Below are 23,684 nucleotides of genomic sequence, written 5' to 3'. Positions count from 1 at the left end.
TTAAAAGATACAACTGTATTTTAACAGAAGAGATAAGGGAAGATATAAGACATGACCTCCCAGCTTGAACCAGTATGAAGTGGGAGGGAGAGAAAAAAGGGTTCACCTCATGATGTGGGAGAGGAGCTGCCCAGGTTTGTGGTCCCAGTTACACCATATGCTTTGTCTCACACTAGCTACTAGTAATGGGATGTGAGAAAGAGGGCAGGAAATCCTAATGGCTCTTACGTCCGTTTAAATCTATGTCTGCTTTCTTAAGGGTACAATGAGAAGTTGTGTTGACCCATATACCTGGTTTGTAGCAATGGAATTATATGCAGCACTCTCGTGACACTTTGCAGTTCAAGACTTTTTCAGTTGTGCTTGTGGTCTCTCTTCCTGCCTGCCTTCCTAGCATGTTCCCATTGCACCTTGTGCCACTTCATCAAAACAGCTATTTTCATGGATGCAGAGTTTTTTTAATTAGTTTACATGGTCAACCTGTTCAACGTGCCATAACTTCCTATCTTTTTAGAAGGACACATTCTGCAGTTTATGGTAGGATTAAACCAGATTGCAGAAAGGATCTCTGGGAGAAAGAAACCTTTCTATTACTACAAAGCAAAATTACACAGATATGGAAATCATTAAAGCAACCTGCTGTGACTTGGTGGTTAAAGGACGTAAAAGGTACCTTACAGCAAATCAAATGTAATGCAAGGGGAAAAAAAAACTGCCTGCTCCGTATATGCTCAGGGCTCATATGAGGGAACCACAGAGCAATTGTGAGGTTGCTCTGCACAGCTTATTGTTAGTTCCCTGGCAGAAGTAGATGTGTCTGTCCTGTGTCTTTGCTGTTTCTTTGAAGAGAGACAACAAGAGAGACCTCGGTGCAGCCCTCTGGACTTTTTGCTCCAAATCAAAGCTACTTCTTTCTGAAGCAGAACAACATTTCCACAGCCAAACAAATCTTTCCAGGCACGTACCTTTCTGCTGAAATTCCGGCTACAGATTCATCCCACCCAGTTCACTCTTTTCCTTCAGAACATTGAATCATATTTGCATAACTTTATATAGGGGGCAAAAGGCCTCCCTGAACAAGCTTCCCAAGTTCACTCGGAGTTTCTCACGCTGATGATTTTAAACTAGGGTGAGTTTAGCATCTTCACTCCAAGAAAATTGTGTTATTTTCCAAAAACTTTCTTCTTTTTTCTTTTTTTGTCTTTTTTTTCCTGTAGAGATTGTGAGTCTGTCTGCCTAGCCGTTGTACAAGTTCTAAAAATATTCTTCAAGATCTGTCTCCAGATGCATGTACAACGACCTTGTGGAACTTGTTGGAGGTTTATAGTGGAACTAAAGATGTCCCTTTGATACAGGAAGTGAAAGCTAGCTAGAATCATTTTAGACAGAAAGATTGTGCAGTAATATCTACAATGATATGGTAGTCTAATACTAGTCTGCTTTTAGATATTTCTAAGCTTTTAATTATAGCAGACTCCTTTTAACTCCTTACCCTGCCTGTGACTGGGATCTGAAAGGATTAAAAATGGCTTGCCATTTATTTAATGGTAAACCATTATATTCTCCTTTCTCTCTGTCTTCAAAATCACACTCTTAAGGAAAATTTTGGTATATATGTGACTATTTGTGATTATGGTTTACTGCATATAAATTTGCTATTGAATCTGACACATTCCACTGTCCATCATACCTCCCCAGACCATATGAAGGGAAATTTCTGACCTAATGCAACAAATATATGTTCATATATATATATAAAAGATTGTGCAAGACAAAGATTTAAAACATATTATGTGGACATTTCTGCACAGTTTGCAGTAAGAACTGTTGATTGTTGTAAATTCAAAATATGTTTGTATTTCTCATAGGCTGAGGTTCTATGAAGCATAGTCTAAAATATAGCCTAAAATATTAAAACATGCATTAAGGACTTACACACTAAGTCCCATGCACAAGGTTCAGTAAGTAAACTCCTTCAGAAAATGTGTTGCTTGACCTAGTAAATAACAGCTGAGTATCTCTGAGAGAATCTGAGCCAGCATCTGCTTTTACAGCAGCATGAATCAGAAATAACGTCAAAGACAACACATGCTTCATCTTATTTGGATTAAAATGGATTTTGGTGCCCAGCCTTCAAGCTATTGGTGTAGATATGTTGGCTGTTCACATTCTGAAAACTGAAAGTTTTGGTTTTCACACAGTTGGATAAGTGGAATGAGTTTCCTTTCAACTGTACCAGTACTGAAAACATACAGAAAATGTTTCCATTACAATTGACTTCTATATGCAGTTATGGAACACAACTTCATTAAACAAACTGAAATATTTCCTAGAATTCACCTACCATATCCATATATTATGGTAATTTACTCTGAATTTAAGAATTTTTATCCTCTTTGTATGTCTCAGATAGGAGCAGTTGTCTTTGTTACATTTGTTCCTAAGTCTTTTGGATTCCAACTTTGCATTTTCAAGGCTTTTATTAATCCAGAGACCAGCCAGTTTTTTTTGCATTCTACAGGCTTGGCAGTGAAAGAATAAAAAAACCACCAGGCAATGGAATCTTTTGTTCTCTGGGGCCCAGATCTCCTCTCTCCTTCCAGCACCCCCTGAAAAGCAGAAATGGTGTGGTTGTATTTGGTAAGTTACAGTAAGGTTTCAAACAGTGTGAGCTTGGGGAATGTATCCTCCTCTCCTTTCCAAAGCATGAGAAAGTGGCTGTTACACTGGACTGCTATGTCGGATATACATGAATCACCTGTTCCCCTGCACCATCCCATACTCATACTACCATGCTGGGAAATGAAGAGTTTGTGATAAGTAAATGGAGAGTGTTGTGCTGTGTTTTCTCATGTTATTCCTGAGCAGATTCTGAAATGTGATTACAAACCACTCTCTAGGATCTGAAGCTACCATTCCTAGTCCTGAAGTGTCCTGCAGTGACACAAGATACCTCTGTACAAACCATGATTTTACTGTTGTAGCGCAGAGTTAACGATGAACCTCAGCCAAGTGGTTCTGAGGTGGATTTTTGAGTCATTTGTTATTTTGCTCTTGTTTTAGTTTGATAAGGCCCTTTTATGCTCTATGTACTGATGCAATGAGGAAGGGAATCTTGCAGAACCATCTCCTCTAGTTTGGTGTCCAGTATGGATTTTTTTAACCTGTATGAAACTCTGCAGCCCATTCAGGCACTAGTCTTGCCATTGACAGATTGTGTCCAGAGCTGCAGCAACAGTGCTTCTAGAAGGGGAAGGTGTGGAGGACAGATTTATCCCATGTTTCCCATTGCTGAAGAAGAGGAGCATCAAGCTGAAAAGGCAATAACACCTATAAAGAGCCCAGACAAACTGGAATGTAGTACGGGAGACGCTCTAAAAGCTGGTAGGACCTGGGAAGTGAAGCACTTTCCTTGTGCAGACATGCCTTAATGTCTAATTCTTTTGCTATGACAGTATCTATATTCCTTATGAATTTTAACAGTCTCATAAGCAGTTACCAAAGTACGTAGATAAGTGAAGAGAAGACTTATAAGGTGGACCAGTTTTTGACTCGCAAGCTTAGCCAGCCAACTAATTTTCATGAAGTTTAAGTGAGAGCCTTAAATCACAGTGAAGATGTTTCCTATGCTGTCATTAGATGGGAAACTCCCTTACAGGCTTAGAAAATCCGAAAGTAATTGAATTAAAAATTATTTTATACCATACAGATTTAAAAAAACATTCAATATAATTTCTAGAGGTTTTTATGGCATGGCTTGAATAATAATAAGATTCTGTTCACACTTGTCTGGGAAAATGGGTATAAATCACCAAATGTTTCCAGTCATCAATAATGGTCAGATCTCAGACTCATGTTGAAGTGCTAGGCTTTACAGCACAGTCATAGACTCACTATGTAACATATGAGTGATTTTATGTTAATATTTTATATTAGTACTATGCTGTATATGTTCTGTTACAGATTACATCTTCCATTTTTCATGGTTATATGAGCCTGTAGGTCCTGCAATAAAATTTGGGGTCGATTAAAGCTGCTGCCTTAACATACACACTGCTTTAACAGACCCCAAACTCTGTTGTGAGTGTGCAGAATTGCCAATGCGCTCTGACCTTGACCATGCCTCTGTTTAGCCTTGTTTTTACTCCTTTCTCTTCACCTGTTTAGGAACCTTTCAATGTGTTGTGCAAAACTGCAAGCATGACGGTTCAGCTTTGCAAGATCTTTCTAACAAGAAAAAAAACCCCAAAGATCTCTCTAAAATCTCTGGTTTAGATTTCGTTTTATTTGTCATCTTTTATGAACAAGTTACGAAATATACTTCATTCACAAATTGGAAATATTTACAATTTCTTTACAACAAGGCATTGTTGAGGTTTTGTTTTATGGCATTCTTAGAGCATTCTGTCTTTCAAAACAAAGACATTGGTGTTGTTTTCAGCACACTGCTCATTTACACTCTGAATATGAAATGAGAGCCTTTTGGAAGAGTAATATGCACTTTCTTTTGATATGATCTACTGGGAAAACTGAGGCAGGATGCATTTGCAGTGTGGGGAGGGGCATTGTGGAGATGCATTGCTGGTACCATGCCACATGGTCTGAAGCCATCATGTTACACCAGATGCTGCTAAGTGGGGAGAAGAAGAAGATTCCCCTGAGCCATCCTTCCTCTGCTGTCTTCTCTTCTCTATAGGAATCTGGTGACTGGGCTAAATGTTGTCCAGTTTAATTATTTTTTCTGGTTTTTGAGTCTTCATGAGAAGAAGAGTCTTGAGAAGTCTATTTCAAATACTATCACCATTCTGAAAAGTTACTCAGACAAAAGAAAAAAAAGAGAGTAGCCAGGAAGTGAATAAATATTGTATATCCCAAAATGTTTAGGAGACACATTTTGAACATGTTTCTAAAAGGGAAATGCAACTGTGCTGTTCAGCAGTTGTGACATTATAGCCATAAAAGTTAAGATAATTCCATTTTCTCAGTTTCTTGGAGTGTATTTTTTTCTTGAAGAAAATTCTAAAACCACTTCTTTCCATGGAACTTTTAAAAATCTCTTAATATACACTTCCATTATAAATCAGATGTGGGCCACCATTGCTTAGGTTGTCTGTCATTTCCTGCAACAAGAATAGAAAACATTGTTTAAAATTGCAATTATTTTATGGTGTCTGAATTTTAGTTAGCTAAGGTTGTAAGAAAAATTCAACAAACTCTGGATTTCAAACATTCAGAAAAACTTTGCATTTTCATTTGGCTTGATAAATCTCACTGTAAAAAAAAAAGGAAATCACATTTCTTCCTACATAATTTAAGTACGTTTGAAAACTGATAGACTCCTTGATACTGACTGAGTTGGACATTACTCTCAGACCACATATACAGCATTGATGGCATCTGTGCAAGTTTTGTGGTGTTGTCCTTTGAAAGTGCATCAACTCGAGCTTGGGTGGTAATCTACAAAGGAACATGGTGGTAATTCAGTCTCCATTTCTATTCAGACCTTTTTCTGTGCTGACATGCTGCAAACAGATGCCATTCGATGCTATCTGGGATAGACATTTGGGAAGTAGGTCTAGATCCAAACAGGATCTAATGGTTTTGACTGCTTGCCTTGGGATGGGGCTGATTTTAATTTTCCTGTAATATACCTGACTACAATTTTTAGCAGTTCAGCAACGGCTAGTCAAGTGGCAGGTGAGTCATCCCGGAATAAGCTAACCTGATCATGAGTCAGAATCCTAAGGCACCTAAATCAAGATTTGTTCAGAGTTAGATTTTCTAATTCTCACATTGCAATCCAAACAATACCTATTTATCAGCTGTCTAAGCCTGGAGATGGCTACATTAATTAAGCAGTTCTCTAACCGTTAAGGCTGTAAAGCCATACAGAGTTTGCGATCAGAACTGTCTTATTCTGAGCAGTCCTAGGCCTATTATGTGGCAAATTGAATCTGGATGCGGAAATGATCTGCTGCTTATGTCCAATGTCAGATCCCAGAGAACATACGACATTGCCAAGAGGAATGAGCACACACAAAAATGTAGTTTGGGCTATTCTTTTTAAAATTCAGGTAGATTAGATGGAGGTGTCACTGTTGGGCGAGTTCTGAGATATTTGCATGAGAACCAGAAGCTCTTCTCTGCATGGAATGATTCACCTCTTCTACCTCCTAAGTACAGGTAGAGAAAATGTAGAAGAAAAAGGATTTGTTTGTCCCCCTTCTTGTGGAAGTTTCTATGAAGAAAGTAAAGCAAGATTGATTGGGCTAAACAGAGAGAGAGAAAGACAGAAAGAGCAAGCCTGACTCTGTAGCATAGTAGCTGAGATTTTTGGTAAAGAGAAGAAAATTCCTAGTCAGACTCTTTATCTCTCTCTCTCTTCTTTTAATCCACGATATTTGAATTATAAATAGTTTGAGAGGCAGAGACCAGAACTTGGAGTTTAATATAAAGTGGAAACACTGGTGCCTCCTTTCTCAGGTGCTAGTAGCGACATTTTAAAGTACATCACAAGGCCTGATTGTTCCCTGCACAGTATTGAAAGAATGTCCTATTCCTCTCTACAAAGTAAACTTAGGGCCATCAAGCCAAGTAGCCTTGCCAGTTAACACTCCTGGATCAAGTTTAAGCTTCGGAGAAAATAAGGTGTGTAAACTTACTGAATTTTGAACATTTTCTATCAGCCAGCTCTCCATTTGGCAGGTGATAGTGTTGAATGTATTTGTATGGTGCCTTATTGTCCATGTATTTGTATGGTGCCTTATTCTCTTCATATACTGATGAGGAACATGCATGCCTGACACTGGACTCTGTATCCCAGTTTGGGGCTGTCTGCCCTGAAACAGGGCACTATGTTTTTCTTGTTTGTAGGTGCCTAAACGCTTTGTTGGATGATGAAGGTATCACTGAGCTGGGAAAAGGACCAAGAATACCAAAGCCATTTGATATTAACTATCAGTCAGCCACAGGTTGATACTGTCAGAACGCTACAAGAGTGAAAGTTTCCTTTTGTCAGCTTTATTGTCACTTGAATCCTCTGCAGACATCGGCTATTATCATAGAATCATAGAAAGTTTTGGGTCGGAAGGGACCCCTAGAGGTCATCTAGTCCAACCCCCCCGCAGCGAGCAGGGACACCGCTAACTAGATCAGGTTGCTCAGAGCCCTGTCCAACCTGGTCTTGAATGTTTCCAGGGACGGGGCCTCCACTACATCTCTGGGCAACCCGTTCCAGTGTTTCACCATCCTCATAATTTCAGAAAATATTGAATATATATATATTGAATATTTATTTTCCCCAATATTTCTATTTTCAAAGACAAAAGTATTAATAAATTAAAAAGTGTTGCTGATTTCAAGAAATGAAGGAGCACACAGATTAGAAGCAGAGTGAGTCAATGGTGACAACATCCAAATAGGAGCATTTGGATGTCTATAACTAGGGTGAATATTTTAAATACTCAACTTACTTCCAGATTGCAGCGTTCACCACGTAGAATTATGTCACCACCTGGAAGCACCATTCTTGACTCAGAGTGACATCACAGCATCAGCCAACTTTGATTAGCTGAAACTATGACTTCCTCTTAGAGATGGCCCTTCCTGAAGTGACATAACAACATGGTAGCTCCCTAGTGTTCAGCGTACCTTGGAGGTAACTCTGGTGTCGGGGGGACCACCGGGCAGCTGGGCAGGTCGGTTATTTCAATACCCCTCAATCTCTAATATAAATATAACAATTATACAATAAATATAGTACAAACAAATGCACATGCAGTACATGTCTATATTACTGTATATCAGTATAAATATACAAAATAGTCTTATATATAAAACACTTTAAAGCTATTTTCTATATCAGGGCCTTATTTAATGTAAGTTTTTAAGTAGCCTTCATTATTTTTTAGGGACATGCCTTGAACTAATGTACTTAAACCTGCCAGCAGCAGGCAGTCCACAGGCTGTAGGTCTAAGAAGTCCCAGATCAGACAATCTATGCATGCATACTTGATTCTACAACACACATGCAGGGAGTCCACCATCATTGGGACGCATCCCACATTCACTGAGCATGTGCAATGGGGTTGCTCTGCACATGCATCATGGCTCTTCACCCAAGATAAGTGGGCACCTGGCAGTCCTCACTGCTAGGTGTCTAAAAGCTCAATAGGTCAACAGGCCAGGAACGAAGGCAGTGGACTACTGCTTTACACGGTCATCTTCAGCCCAAATTGATAGGATTGGCAGGTGTTTGTATTTTGAAAAGTTTTTCTTCCCAGACCTTTTTTTTTTTTTTTTTTTAATCTCTCTCTTTTCCTCTCAAATGGGCTACGTCTTTGTCCTTGTTAAGCCAAAAGCGTCTTTGAAAGGCAGGATCTAGTCTACCATTTGTAAGCCCGTGGTCATAATTGCCTACGTAGCTTGTCAGAATTCTGCTTAATTTTAAAATGAGAGGGAGAAAAGTATATCTTCCCTTGAATTTATCAGCCTGTTTTATGTTACTGTTATAACCTATACTATTTAACTTTTTAAAACATGTTTCAAACATCTTCTGAGGTGAATGCAGTCTATATTTCTACTTGGAGTCTCATCTCAGTTAAGAAACCAAAGAATAGTGACAAGTCATTTTTACTTAATGAACAATTAATTGCAACATCAAATATTAATCAAATCTCTAAATCCAAGGAGCTGATTTCAAGAATTCTACTCAATTAATTCTTTTGGCCCTACCTACTCAACTTTGGCCCTATGGGCTTAAGTTTCAGCACCCAAACATAGACCTAGACACCTTGGTAAACTTTCTTTTAACAAAGCAAGGCAATCTATGCTCAGTGTTGCTGTAAATCCGACCAGTTTCATTTAGGTGTCTAAATATGCCCTTAGGTGCTTACGTTTAGTCATCTAGGCTGGTGAGCTGTGGCTTTTGTATTTAAATAACCTACTTTATAAGCTGAGTACTTGGGAGAGGAAGAAATTGATTAAATCCTGGAAGCATGCAATGATGTGGTTACAGAAAGCATTCTGTGGTTTTTCACAGTACAATACATGATAATCCATATTAATAAGACTTCCGATTATTTATGGAGTGCTATATTTAGCAGCTAAGCCCTTGAATAGCTATACAATGGAATTATGTTGAAAATGGATGTACTTCATTGAAATGGATGTACTGCAAATACACAGTACCTAAAAATAGCTCCATATAATGCAACATAATAAAGCTTACATAGAATGGCAGTGTTTCATTTCCCAAAAGATCTTTCTCATATAAATCTGAAAACTGAATATATCTTTTGCCAATTGTACACATTAACACATAAAGTAGCATTTTAGGAGAAGCAGAACAAATAAAGGAGGACACACAACTCACTTTTTCTGCCATTTCATGGGAGTGATGCAATGAATGTTCTCTTTCTGAGAACATTCGCCTTTGTTCATAGCTGGCTAGCCGACAAGTGAGCCATGAAGAAAGGGTGCAACCACCAATTCCGATGCATGCAAGAGACATGGAGGCAAGATGCAAAGAATAGAGAGCAGACGACTTCTTTGTCAGAGCACGAAGAAATTGAAAATTCAAGATTCCTCCGATTAGTCCACAGATGCAACAGGCAGAAAAAAGTATCATCTGTTGGGAAAGACAAAAGAGATTGTGTCACAGTAATATTTTTCAGAGATAGATTCATTCACATAAAAAATGAGACTAACCATAACTCAGTGCTTCGATAGCATGATGGATTGGAAAACACTTCACGTATGCTCATTTTTAACTCCCTCAGCTCCCACAGAGCTCCAAGGGAATACAGTAACTTCTGGTGTACAAGTGTTAAGACTGATGTTGCATGTAAGACAGAGTTAGGTAGAATGAGTTGCTCATGTTAAAAGCTAGTCAATGGAAGGACTATTAGGACACAAATCTTCTGATTTCCAGCATTTCATTCAAAACAGTAACATGACAGAATGTGTCATAATTTTCTATTGTGCAGTTTCTCACCCTTCCTCAGGAGTGAACACCTCGTGTGTTCACAGTGACTCTCTCTTGTTTTGTGTGCCATCTGACTCTGTCCCCTGTTCAATTCTAATTTGTTCAGTCAGATAGCAGTTTGGAGGCTTTGTACAGCTCTTGTGGGGACTTCAAAAGTGTTCAAGGCAAATGTGCTGAACAAAGAGGGAAGAGAAACAACAAAGAAATCTGTGACGTGGCTCTACAGAAGGTCAGTGTGGTGACTATGTGTTTGTTTATTTGTTTGTTAACTTGGTTAAAATGTTTCTGGAAACTTTAGAATGATGTGAAACAGACTGCAATTAATGAGACATGTTTAAAGACCTCCTATCACTTTAATCGCAAATATACTGCCCTGTGTCAAGATGTCCTTGAGCCACAAATGACTCAAGGGCAAAAGACCTTATTATGGAGACACTGCTAAATTACTGTCTTATTCACTTCCTTTGATACTGCTGGCCTGTCAAGATGTTGATCTAGATGGGCCTTTGATATTACTCAGTATGGCTTTGTATATGTCCTTATCTGCTGTGGTAGGAACAATTTATGGAGCCTTACAGAACACTTCTGTACACAACTGGGATGAGAATTTCATCATGAATGTGTCTGTATGCTGCAGTCTACTGGGAAGTGACTATTCCATGAGACCACCAGAGCAGCTTTTAGAAACTGTTTATGGTCCACAAGCTTTAAGAAATGAGACTGTCATTGTAACAGGGTTTAACTCATTGATATTCAAAAATAATCTGAGAGAGATCTTGATTCACTTTATGCTTATGCTGGTTTTACGTGACTTCCATCTATATATGACAGAATAATCAAGCTGACAGAAAATTAAGCCAGATGTTATCACTTACAATAGAATCATGTCTTTAACATAAACCTTTGCTGTGACTTGTCTGGTAATAACACCAATTTGCTGTAGTCAGAAAAATTACTGTACTTCTGATTCTTACAAGAGACAGAAAACAGCCACCATCACTTTAAAACTGGCTTATTCTCAATTTTGGTTGCGAAAAGAACTTATTACACTGGTGAACAGCTATGATATCTAGAATCAAGCCTGGTCAGCAGCCTCATTGAGGTGGCAGCCCAGTTGTGCCACACTTCACAGAAACAGGTTTTTGAAGAAGAGATGTTACAAACCAATGATGTTATTGGCGAACTTTTTATTGACATGGCATAAATTTGTGTCAACAGGTTTTCCATCCATGTTTATCCAGACAGGGATAAATAGGGATGCGTGGCTTAAATAGGCATGACCTGACTAGGCCATTTCAAAACTGCCTTGTTTTGCTTGATTAACTCAAAGTGCTGATTGCTTTTTTGGACTGCTGACTTGCAATTTTTATTGACTTTTTATCAAAAACACTTGGACACAGAAGGTCTCCAGTAAGGAGTTCAAACTAGATCAGTATGCCTTCCAAATACTTATGTTATATATGCAGTGGAAAAACTTACAACAAGTCCAGATTTTTTTTTGGCACACAGTATTCCACATATGCCACAAAGCAGAAACTGCAAAGAAAAAAAAAAACCTCAATTATTTCAGCATTTAAGATCTCAAACTTCAGTCCTGCTGTGTTGCTGTAGTGGTGACCACAGCAGTACATTAGGCAATGGTTACAGTTGTCATCATTTTTATCACAGACCTTGTGTTTCAGGAAGTTATAACTCATCCATAAACATGCTTATCTGAGAAGGAGAAACTGGAATGAGAAGTCAGACTGAGGATGATTATTCATAAAAATGAAAAAAAAAATCCTACTTTTAAGCTGTTTGGATAAACAAAACATGAAAAAAGCCCCCAGTACTGCAAAGAAAAGATGCCTTTTTACTTTTTTTTTTCCTCAGAAATTTTTGGCAAGGTAGTAGTCAGTGATCCAAATCACCTACTTTCAAGCATAGCTGAGGTACTTAATGCCCTGATCCTACCATCTGAATCCATGGATTATTGTCCTCAAGACAATGGAACTCTGGACAAGAATGCAATTCAGTCACCTCCGTGGGTGCAGGTGTAAATACGAGTACATCTGTTGGCGTGGCTACACTGAGCGTGCAGGAAAATCTGTTTCCAATTCTAGATAGCCCACCTCTCAAGAGACAAGAGATAGCATGAAGGTATCTCTACTTTTTTCATGTAGCTCCCTTTCACAAACTGATCTGCTAATTGTCACATCAAGCATTAGGCAAAAACTAATTAACAAAAACAGAAACACCCCCTATCAGGTGATATGAATAGATGTTAATGCTTTTTAGTGATCTGCATCAAAGTCTGATGACATTGCTCTGATGTTTCTTTTTCCTCGTACAAAAAAGTTTAGTGAGAGAATCAGCAAGTAGTCCCTGAGGGAGCAGTCATGGTAGGAACTACAGGACCTGTATGAAAGCAATTAGGCCTTCTCTGGATGTGTGTAATGCTGTCAGAAGATTTCTTTGATTCCTCATAAACTCCTTTATTAAGAAATCTGTGCTACTTATTTTCAGTAAAGCTAACTCTACACGCCTATTGGCAAGTAATTTTGAAGTTTTAAAACTGGATTTTTCCACATCCTTTTTGCACTGAGATAGTATTTCTAGCAAATGGCTCTGGTTGACCTTGATTTAGGATGAAGTCACAGAACAGACCTGGCTGTTACATAAGAAGTGAAAAAAAATTAACAGTTTCTATGCAGCATTCAGAGTCCATGTAACATGTTGCATATATAGCTCATTTACCCTTCAAAATATTGCAACTTCAGTATCTCAGTTGAGGAGGTTCTTTAATACAGTTTATCTCCCTCCAACTAAAGTAGTTCATGCATATATCTAAGCGTAAGCCTTGAGATGTGTTTTTACTCTGAGTTAGGCCTGTTGAATCAGTTCCCCACAATGAATATGGTTAAATTTTGTATATTATTTACCTCTATGCTAAGCATGGGATGTGGGCTTCATACCAATCTGCTTATGGAGAGGGCTGGGTTATGTAGACCATGGCATTGAATGGCTCAGGACATACCAGGACATAAAACTGGTAATCGTTACTAGAGCTCACCCACTGGAATAACAATCAAAAAACCAATGGATAAGGCTCCCTCTGCCCCTTTCCCGTCATCAGAGGAGATTTCAGCTCAGAACTATCACACCTGCCTTGCAAGTTTTTGCTCAGGCTTTCTGTGAAGCTTTGGAGTTTCACTCCCAATCCTGTCACTGCAGATTGCCTTCAAATGAAGTCATGCTTCAAATTTTTACATGTAGTGTTTTGTATTTCTCAACATTAATGCAGAAATCTCAAAAAAAATTATTGAAGACATCACTGTAATTAAGTTCTATTCAGCCAGACTTGATAAAGTGGATTAATAATATAATTTCTCTCTGTAGTGATTGAATAGGATTAAAAGGAAAATTTTGTCTAAAGAAAAAATTATGAGTTCTGGAAAGCTTATAGAAAGGATCTGGAAGATACCATCAAAGATAGTTTCAACTTGTAACAAGCGTATGTTACCTCGTTTGAAAAGCTGTAGGTTTGATAATTTACGTTCAAAGCTGAAATAATAGGCCACCCATTTTTTTTCAAGAATGATCTAATTCTGCTCCTATTTGAGACAATGGATTTTTTACCATTGATTTCAACTGAAGAAGACTTTCTATTTCCAATGTACAGTCTTTGCTAGCCAGAAGGGAATGCAATGAACAAGTTATATTAGCCTTGCATATGACCAAAGGAGCAACAAGCAAATTACAGATTCACTCAGCATTAGAATGCACCAGTTTGAGCAGTTCTGCTATTCTCTACTGTTTCTCAAGGACAGGACACACACCCTTCCAAACCACCTTTGTGTAGTACCATGTACATATGTATTACGTGAGGTATTTCCCAGCTGAAATCCAAAGAATAGTGAATGAGCTTATCTGCAAACCCTAACATACTGAATGCTCAAAAACAAGGGGTGACCACTGTATTCCGTAGCTGTTAGGGTATCTGAGGGGCTACCTGGAGTAAAGATCTGGATGCAGTAGCTGAATGTACATTAAATAAGTTTGCCAGTGATACTAAACTAGGAAGAGCTGTAGACTCCCTCAGGGGTAGAGGCCTTACAGAGAGATCTGGATAGACTAGAAAGCTGGGCAATCACCAACCATATGAAATTTAACAAGAGCAAATGCTGGATTCTCCACCTGGGATGGGGTAATTCTGGTTATACGTGAAAATTGGGGGACGAGAGGCTGGAGAGCAGCCCCACAGAAAGAGATCTGTGGGTCTGGCTTGATGCCAAGTTGAATATGAGTCAACTGTGTGCTCTGGCAGCTAAAAAGTCCAACCGTGTCCTGGGGTGCACTGAGCACAGAATAGCTATCCAGTCAAAGGAGGTAATAGTCCCATTCTACACTGCACTGGTGGGGCCCCACCTTAAGCACTGTGTACACAGTTTTGGGCACCTCAGTATAAGGACATCAAACTGTTAAAATGGGTCTGGAGGAGGGAAACCAGGATGGTGAAAGGTACGAGGGCAAGACTTACAAGGAGCTGCTGAGGTCACTTGGTTTGTGAGGGCTGGAGAAGAGAAGGCTGAGGAGTGACCTCATCGCAGTCTGCAGCCTCCTCAAGGGGGGCAGCGGAGGGAGATCTGCTGATCTCCTCTCTCTGGTGACCAGCAACAGGACACATGGAAATGGTATGAAACTGAGTCAGGGAAAGTTCAAACTGGACATTAGGAAAAGGTTCTTCACTGAGAGGGTGCTCACTCACTGAACAGGCTTCCCAGGGAAATGGTCAAAGCACCAAGCCAGATGTCCAGATGTTGTCCAGATTGTCCAGATGTTCAGGGATCATCTGCACAATGACTCTTACTCATGTGGTTTGGTTTTAAGTAGTCCTGTGAGGAGCAGGAAGTTGGACTCAGTGATCCTTATGGGCCCCTTCCAACTTGAGATATTCTATGATTCTATGATAATATTTTATTTTGTCAGGGTCTGTATGTATGCTCTGTATGTATTTTCTCTCTCTGTACATCTACAGTATTTATACATACAAACAAGGAATAATGTGTCCTGTAGTTACAGAACTCAACAGAGAACCAACTGAAATTATTCTATTCTGTTCTATTCTATTCTATTCTAACTCAGAGGAGTTGGATATTCCTGGTTCTTCCAAGTTCTTCTGTGTGAACTTGAGAAGGTCATGCCAAAGTTTGATAATCTATACGACTATGAGAAGCAAGTTGTGAAACTGAATGCATTAGTGTGTCTGAACATGTTAACCTTGGAAGAAAAGCACTTGGGCATTAGCAGAAGTTTAATATTATTTTGGTTTTTTTAGATGACAGCGTGTTACGTTCACTGAGAAAAGGCTTGCCCAAAAAACAGCGTGGTTATTCATGACAGCAGTCATTTTGCTATTAAAACCAATGGATGAAGTTGAGCCACAGTGTCAGGCAATTAAACGTCATGCAAAGCTTTGAAGATGACAAGCCAAGTTTACCACTCTTTTCTGAGGCTGCAGAGGATTCCGATTCACTGGAAGCAATGGAAACCTGCTTTACAGACAGAATATTAACAATACCCGGGGCTCAGGAACAATGCTGATGTAGAGTTGCCTTAGCCAGGCCTCTCAATGTAGAGACTTCTAGAATGGTTAGGATGTCAGTGGGACATTCTGTGATTGACTCTGATCATTGGTTTTTGATAGAATAGCTAGGGACTTGGGATTTTTTTTATTCGTGCTTTACTAATTTCCTATAAAATTTTTGATGTCTCAGTGTTGTGATCAGCAGTAATGAAAAGCAGATGGGAGAAACTACCCTAGCCATTTGTACCAGAAAAAGGATGTGAGTGCAAATCAGACTCAAAAGGAGTTTCCTGTGTTTGTTCCTGTTGGTCTTTTAATTTTGAACTCTTCAATTTTCTAATACTGCCTACTGGAATACAGCTACCAGGAGCTCTGCTGTCTTGCCACTCTCTGTCTTTTCTTGGCTATCCTGGAAGACTTTGTCTTCCCCTCTTTATGTCATACCAGTTAAACTTGGCTTGTAACTGCTGAGCTACTCTGGACTACAGTTTACCCATGACTAACTAATACTGTTGTAGTGAGGACTTGCTCCTTTCTACTTGATCATTGATTATTCTCAGTCAATTTTTACCAACCCCTTTAGTCTTTAAATGTAGTTGCATTTTCTAACCATGTCAAACCTGAAGTAAGTTAAAGCAAACACACTTACACTGAAAATACAGTAAAACAGGAGTGGAAAAGAAATACATGACTAAAGATAAGCTCCTTATAAAGAATGATAATTTGGTGAAGTGTTCACAACTCATGCCAAGAATAAGGCTAAAACATGTCATGAAGAATAAGCTAAATTAATAAGCCCTCCAAAATGCCCTGGGAGCCAGAGAGGGACCTTTAGCTGGGACTTGTTGAAATGTTTCACTGTTGGACTTTCATTTTGTTTATTATTCATCAGAAAAATCAGAAAAGGCTAAAAGACCCAAAATCTCACGTAAAGACCTACATAGATAACGATTTGCAACCAATTTCCGTTGCTTTTGGGGTTACTTTTGGTTGCAGACTTCTTCATACCTCCTGTGATTCATAATGTTGCATGTCAAGACTAGCAGAGGAGGCAGGAATTGAATGTATCATCCAGTAATAGACAGGGGCAGAACCACTCTTGGGTGATTGGTAAAAAATCCAGAGAAAGATACCACAAAGCACAAAAGCTACTTAGAGACTCAGTAGGCTGTGAGTGCCTCAGTCCCCCTTTCAGTGAAGTTTTACCAGAGACTTGGCAGAGTCAGAGTCCCTCTGATAGAACTCGTGTCGCTGCAAGGTGAGGCGGTAGTGTCTGTCTGTGGAGTCTTTGCCATTCACACTGCAGCTATGCCTGCTTATGTTCAATATGCGTATTAGAAAATCTCTCTGTTGTTCGGTTGAACTTTGGAATAAAGAACCAAAGACGTCCCAGAAAAGGAGAATGTTTATTTTGAGCCTTCTTTAATTTACTGTATATTAAATATGGGCTTGAAACAAGACCTCAGATCCAAACATCGAGAAATTTTGGTAAGGAGGCTGCAATCTCAATTTAGATTCAAGTTCTGTGGTTTAAATCCATCCCTATTTCATTTTTTTCTGGTAATAAGACTTGGCGTCTTTCACTTTCTCCTGGAAGAAGGGGGCTTTCTTACTGGTAGTCTGAAAAAAAGATTCAGTTTTAGTTATATCTGCAGAAAGCCAAAGATTTATTTGTTTCCATCATGCAGAAGAAAAGGAACTATTTTTATTTTATATATTGAAGCTAAGAAACTTTTCTTCTGTTTTGAGTAGGCAAAAGCAATGGTGAGTGTAACTCCCCTCAGAAAATGAAAACTGCCTGTGGAAAACCTTTCTGGAGAGATGCTGAAGAGAACAGTAGAGAAAACGTGCTGAATATAAGAACTGCTTGATCCCTAGGTATTGTTCATGACAAAGAAGAAGCCCAAACTACATACACTCTGTGGAAAGCCCTCCAGCGTTCTAGGTCATCCATATTTATCTGATGAAATAGAGGAAGGGAAATTATTCCAGATTTGAATATAACACAGTGAAAATGCAAGCATATCATTCCTATTCAAATAATCCTCTACTTTGAAGAATAAACCATCAAGACAAAATCATCAGCTTCACTTCTACCTACTCTTTTCAGGTGGTAAACCAGAAAAACTGTATTTTACACTAAAGCTGTATAAATGTGTGGCTGCCATGAGAATACCCAGGAATTTTAAATTACTAATGTCTAGAAAGGACCATTCTATTTAATAATCTTGTTGCTCCAACTCCATCCAAGTGAGAAAAAAGCTGAAATCCCTAATGAATGAACTGAGTGGAGAAGGTATCTCTAATTGTAACTTTTCTTCAAGGCAATATTTCAGAAAAGGGATTAAGTTTTCTTAGTGCAGGCACAAAGGGCACAGAGTCCACTCATGAAAACAAAGGCATTAAACTAGACAAAAATACCAACGGGCAAAGAGAGCAAGCCTAATATAATAGGTTTGCCTGTTACCTCCATAGAGAAACACAATAATCTTTGCAAAAGGAGGATGGAAACTTCTAATGATGTTGTTGTCCCATGGAAGGGGTTGTGGGGACAGGAATGTCTACCTGGCTGCAAGCCATCCGGATCCAGAACCAGAAGCAACAGCAATGCCACAACCCAACCCTGTGTTCCACCAAATCTGTCATGCGAAGGGGAGCTCTGCTATTTGAAGTGAACAGTAGTGTTCAAACATGCCCAATCTGAGCTAATACCTTGACCTACCAGTGTGCTGTCTAGTCATATCAGATCAAGTGGTGCTACAATTCCCACTGATTTGCCAGATTCAAGACAGATTAAAGCAGTTTAAATTCCATCCCAATCCATGTGATAAGCGTTTCCTTTCATCTGGTTCTAGGCCTGCAGAGATGCTTTGAAAATGGGCAATGTTTTAGAAACACTCAAGGAAATAGCAATAGTATTACAAATAGTTAATAATGCTTTCTGTTGTTTTTTGTAACAAATACTTAATTTAGAGTATGACTGCTTTTGTCTCAAAAAGTAATAAATAAATAAAAGGTTATTCCCTGTAGGTGAACTGAAGTTTTATCTCATCAAAACATTTAAGCATATGCTTATGTCAGTCTATATTCAACAGATCCACTTAAATACAACCCAGGAACTACAAATCCGCTTGGACAGACCATCTCCCAGATTGGTTTATGCTTCTGGAGTGTCTGAATGATAGAGAAAACCTACTGAAAGGCTCCTCAGCTAGAGTGAATTGTTCTGGTTCTATGCAAGGCAAAAAGCTCCCACGCTTGGTACATCCTCGCTCATCTATAGGTACAGAACTCGCTCCAGCTTCCACTGAGCTCACTGACAGTGCTGAGATTCATTTCATCAGGAGCAGGAGCCAGACAGAAATATGGTCACTTTGATGAAAATGCAATGCACATGTTAAAATAAAGTAGGATCACATCTGCATTTTCTCTGCATGCTAAACAATAATGTGAATTTTTTAGTGTTCTCTGGAAAAAAAAAAAAAAGTTCAACTGTTCTTTCCAAAGGAAACTTGGCAGCAGTAAAATCTAGATGCAAAATTTAACGTTTTAAAATTTTAGACCACCAACATAGATTTAACGGTCTAAAATTATGTTCTTGCTCTGGGAGAGTTCCATACTGACTGAAACTTTTTCTTTTCTTTCAACGCCTGGGTAAAAAAAAAAAAGTCATTTAAATCAAATATTTCAAGCACCAGCTTGTAGCAAATTTCTGTAGCCAAACTATAAATCCGGATTTTTGATGGGCATGCAGACTTCCACTGTGCTACAATCACAAATCATGAAACAATAACTCTGCCCCTACAGACAGACAGACCAACCAATGTCCAGAGAATGCATCTCTCTCAAATACATTTAGATATTTGTCTTTGTAAGTGAAGAAACTATTACTCTTGAGGGGCATAGCCATAAGTAAATCATCAGATATCTCTCTTGCATATGAAGATAGATGGCATATTTGACTTAAGGTGTGGCTTTTGTCTCTCATTCCCTCTCTGTCTCTCTGTGAGACATTCTCATTTATAGCAAGAATTTATTCACCACTGCAGAATAAATGAGAATTAGAGCCATATACGTATGTGCATGTGTGAGTATATAGTCACTAATCATAGTGGTGATGCAACCATTATGTACTAAATGTAGATGGGAATGTATGTGACCATTTAAAAAATATCTTTGAATACTTTTTGAAATATTATGTTCTGATTTTTTTTGTTTGTGCAAAGCCTTTGCTATGAATGCTGTCATTCTTGCCATGTTAGTGTTAGTGGTTCAGCATTCTCGTTGGTTGGATGATTTCTGTGATATGTAACGTAACTGACTTGGAATGGTGGATATTAGAATTATAGCTCAGTTTCTGGAGATAAGAAATCTGGGAGACACTGCGTGCAGCCTGTGGAGTAGATTATACCAATGTAATCACAAAAAACAGAAAGAAAATCCAGAAATCTACAAATAGTTCACCTTTGGTTTTACGGGACTGTTTTTTGTTTTTTGTTTTTGTTTTTTTTTTCAATTTAGCAACCATGGCCAAATTTAAAAAGAACAGATCGGATATGATATAAAATAAATTGGATAGTCATCTCCATATGCTCCAGATAATTTGAGAAGTCAGTCACACCTTCAGCTGTTCTCTTTTGGCTACTTTTTAAACAACTCTTACTATCTTAATCCAGCTCAACTCCAATAAGAACAACAAATTTAGAAACTGTTTTCCCATTTCCATGAGTTTTTGATGTAGACATTGTCTAGGCCTTCCATTTCTTCATTCTTGTCTGCTCCATTTTCCCTGGCTTGCTTGTACATAATGCAGGGCGTGCAACAATCAGAGCACTTCAGCCCATGCTTAACTTCACTTGTATCCCGAATCCTATGGGTGGGATTCACATGCTAAAAGTTAGGTCTGTTGGTAAATTATCTGGCTGAATGGAGGCAGTGAACAGTAAGAACTCTTTTAATAAGAAAGCTAATTTGTGTCAAATGCAAAGCATCATAGGGAGGCAAGTATAGGAGATAGAATGTGCGTGATTTTAAGATGCCCAAATTTTAGGAATTCAGGTTAAGGTTTCCATGGTGATGCTATTTTCATGTACTTCCTTATGAACTTGGCCCTCATGCTAAGTTCCACCCACATAAAAGCATAGAACAGGGTCAAATGTTTTCAAGGTATTTCTAGGTAAATTACAACAGGAGGCATGACACTGTTCAACTTAACTCCAATGTTATGCATTGTAACACGTCAAAGTATTAGTTTTTCCTTTAATGTCCCTTTCTTTTCCTTATTTTTCATTTCTCAAAGGAAAATCTTGACTCAAGAGTATGAACTGGAAAAAAAACCTCCATAATTTATGCAAGACATATTCTTTAATACAGGCAACGTGAGCTCAGTGTAAGATCCAGTGAGCAGAAAGGCAGCTTATGCCATTTCTGCAGCAGGAAAATTCTGAGGACAGTGCAAACAAACCTTTCTCCAGTTGTTTTAATTTAGACCTAGTTACCCTTGGCCCTAAGCATCCCAGGAGAATGGTATATCTCTGGCCCCTTCCGTCTATTGCCTCACCTGCTAGTCCTCTAGTCAGAAGAACACAACCTAACAGACAATTTGAGCTGCTGGAATGGTACAAAGAGGGTGCCATAATGGTGACCAAAGATCTTTGGTTCAAGGCAAAGTTAGTTAGCCTACCACTGTGGTTTCTCATTTCCTCTACTACGTGAAACATAAGCTGCTTGCTTTCACTTTACAGTTTCTCTGGGGCCTCTCTCTGCCTACCCAACCTGCAGTTGTTTGCTCTGTTCCTAGCAGCTGATGCCTGCCTCTGCTTGTGGGCATCCTTCACCCACTTGTTACATTTCCAAACAAGTCCTTTTGGGTTTCCTTCACTGCCTCTTCACTCACATATGGGGAGAATTTCCTGTAAACATCTGCAAAATCGCTTCATTGTCCTCTGTCTTATTCCTCTCTAAAACTCTAACTTCGAACAGCTTGAAATCAGCCAGACTGCTGATGTGTTAATGCAAACACCTGTTATACAAATCAATTTTGGTTTATTGTTTCTTTATACTCCCTTATATCCTTTTATCCTACATCTGTCTCTTGCTTTGATTATAAGGTCCTTGGAGCCAACATCTAATGTAATAGGTCCTTAATCTATGGCTAGTACAAACACTGGGGTAACAGAAACCATAAAAATGAATGAGGCAGTTGTGCAGGAAATGTGCATCGTCATGAATTGGTATCAGCTGTGACAGCATTGTCACAAAATGCAATCACTGCGTAAAATACAGGTCCCACGCACTGGTCAAAACTCTTTGACTTCAGTGAAACCCAGGGTATTGCCTTCTGTCATTAAATCTTCAATCCGACACATGTTTTTGAGTAATCTTCATCAGCAATGATCAGAAACCTCCCTCTTTGAAGTGATTTTGATAATATCATTACCTGTTGGCCACTGTCTTGTCTTATCTGGTCTTCATTCTCATTTCTCACCTGCCTGTTCTGCAGTGCAGAATTATGTGTGTGTTTATATATTGCCAAAAATATTTATGACTGTTGTCAATAATTAGTAATTATTGACAGTGAGAATATTACATGAACCACTTTGTCAGAATGAATCTGTAAATTACAGGAGGTTACACTGATGAATAACCAACAGTGTTCTGCATTTATCATCTTATCTCAAGCAAAGCAAACAATCCTTTTAGAAATACTGCTGTACAATCCAAGCTGGCCAAAACCAGCTTTGGAGTTCAAAAATGCCCACTCATGTTTAGGTTGAATATTCAGTATATCTTACTCTTTGTTTCATAAATACAAATAACTATTTGGAGGAAAATTCTTCCTAGAAACATGCATGTCTCAAACTGAAAAAATAGGAAACGTTTTTGAGAAGTGAGAAATGCTCTGTGATATGAGCATGCTGCTTCTATTAACCCATTATTGGTGTTTGATTTTTTTGTTCATTTTACAAGAAGCTAAGGGTGCCCAGATCACGAGAACATATCATTCCTTTTCCTGCCCATTTCCTCTTTCTCTTTTTCCTCCAAAAGCTCAGAACTCAGCTGACATACCCTCGACATTATTTTAGAACACCTTTTGACAGTCTTGTCAGAAGGGACAGGGCTGCTCTTTTTGAAAAGCCAAACTCGTAGTCAATTTAAAGATCGTAAGCTATGGCCCTTATTCCACCCGAGGCATCGGGCTTTCCCAGGTGTGAGAACGGGTTCACAGAAAGTTCAGCTGTTCACAGCAAAAGTGAAAAAAGAAAAGGAGCGAGAAAGAAGGGTCTCCCCCCCGCAACACACACATATATCTCTCCCCCCCCCCCCCCCGCCCCGTTCCTCCCCCCTCGCTCTAGAAGTATGCAGGCATACCATGCACATCGCGAATGGACCCGGCGAGGCTCTCGGCGCAGCATGCACACGCGGGGGGAGGGGGGGGGGGGGGGGGGAGGGGGGGAAGGAAAGGGAAGGGAGAAGGTTTGCCTTCGCACGGCCTGATCATCACCATAAAGAGTCAAAGAGAGAGTGAAATGGCTAACGTACACACACCCCGCTCCATACCGGAGAAGAGTCTCCCAGCTGAGGTTTATGCTCTGTGAGGACCAGGCTGAAACTGACCGCCCCCACGGCCACGCTGGACACCCCTAACCCTATCTCCAGGACGGAGAGCACCAGGAGGCTCCCAATGATCTGGCTGCTGGTGCACATCCTCCCTCGGTCATCCTTCCTTCCCGCTCAGCCGGGGAAACCACGCATCATCCTCCTCCGCCGCCGCCGCCGCCGCTCCCGCCGCCCTAAGTCTCCCCCAAACTTTTCTTCCTCCGCCGGCAGCCGGGGCGGAGCGGTGCGGCGCGGCGCGGCTCATCCGCGGCCGCCGGGCGCTGCCGAGGGGCGGCGGGGCGGCCGCGGCGCCGCCGGGCCCCGCGCGGCGCGGAGCAGAGCAGCGCGGCGCCGCGCCGGGCCGGGCCGGGAGCGAGCGCGGGGCGCGGCGCCGCGGAGCTGTCCGAGGTGCCGGCCCGGCGGCGGGGGCAGCGCGGCGGTCGGTGCGCGGCACCGCGCTCCTCAGGGGCCGCGCCTCCGCCGGCGGAGCCGACCTTGTCTGATCGCCTCCTGCGCTCTCATTGAAATGACCTC

General features: G+C 39.9%; 1 protein-coding gene across 5 annotated transcripts; it reads right to left on the bottom strand.

Annotated features, from left to right (window-relative positions):
• Positions 1 to 4,244: 4,244 nt before the first annotated feature.
• On the bottom strand, positions 4,245 to 23,441 carry TMEM196 (transmembrane protein 196). Of its 5 annotated transcripts, none has more exons than XM_075419185.1 (5): positions 23,094 to 23,441; positions 11,465 to 11,521; positions 9,374 to 9,628; positions 7,651 to 7,724; positions 4,245 to 5,120 (listed from the first exon to the last, which is right to left on the bottom strand). In XM_075419185.1, the coding sequence occupies exons 1-5, from the start codon at positions 23,256 to 23,258 to the stop codon at positions 5,114 to 5,116; spliced, it is 558 nt and encodes a 185-aa protein (XP_075275300.1). In that variant the 5' UTR covers positions 23,259 to 23,441; the 3' UTR covers positions 4,245 to 5,113. The 5 variants fall into 5 exon arrangements, with proteins under 5 accessions (XP_075275300.1, XP_075275301.1, XP_075275302.1 ...); XM_075419186.1 differs by having other exon boundaries at positions 23,100 to 23,441; XM_075419187.1 differs by having other exon boundaries at positions 4,246 to 5,120; positions 23,112 to 23,441.
• Positions 23,442 to 23,684: the final 243 nt, after the last annotated feature.

This window comes from Opisthocomus hoazin, chromosome 4 (assembly GCF_030867145.1).
Source record: "Opisthocomus hoazin isolate bOpiHoa1 chromosome 4, bOpiHoa1.hap1, whole genome shotgun sequence".
Taxonomy (NCBI): Eukaryota; Metazoa; Chordata; class Aves; order Opisthocomiformes; family Opisthocomidae; genus Opisthocomus; species Opisthocomus hoazin.
This window is presented reverse-complemented; position numbering and strand designations above follow the sequence as displayed.

Excerpts from the sequence above, each read along its gene's own strand:
- TMEM196 (XM_075419185.1), bottom strand. The coding sequence starts at position 23,258 with ATGTGCACCAGCAGCCAGATCATTGGGAGCCTCCTGGTGCTCTCCGTC. Across the intron at positions 11,522-23,093 it reads CGGTATGGAGCGGGGTGTGT|TTTCTGCTTTGTGGCATATG; the intron begins GTACGTTAGCCA and ends TTTTCTTTGCAG. Across the intron at positions 9,629-11,464 it reads AAAAAAAATCTGGACTTGTT|ATGATACTTTTTTCTGCCTG; the intron begins GTAAGTTTTTCC and ends CTTTCCCAACAG.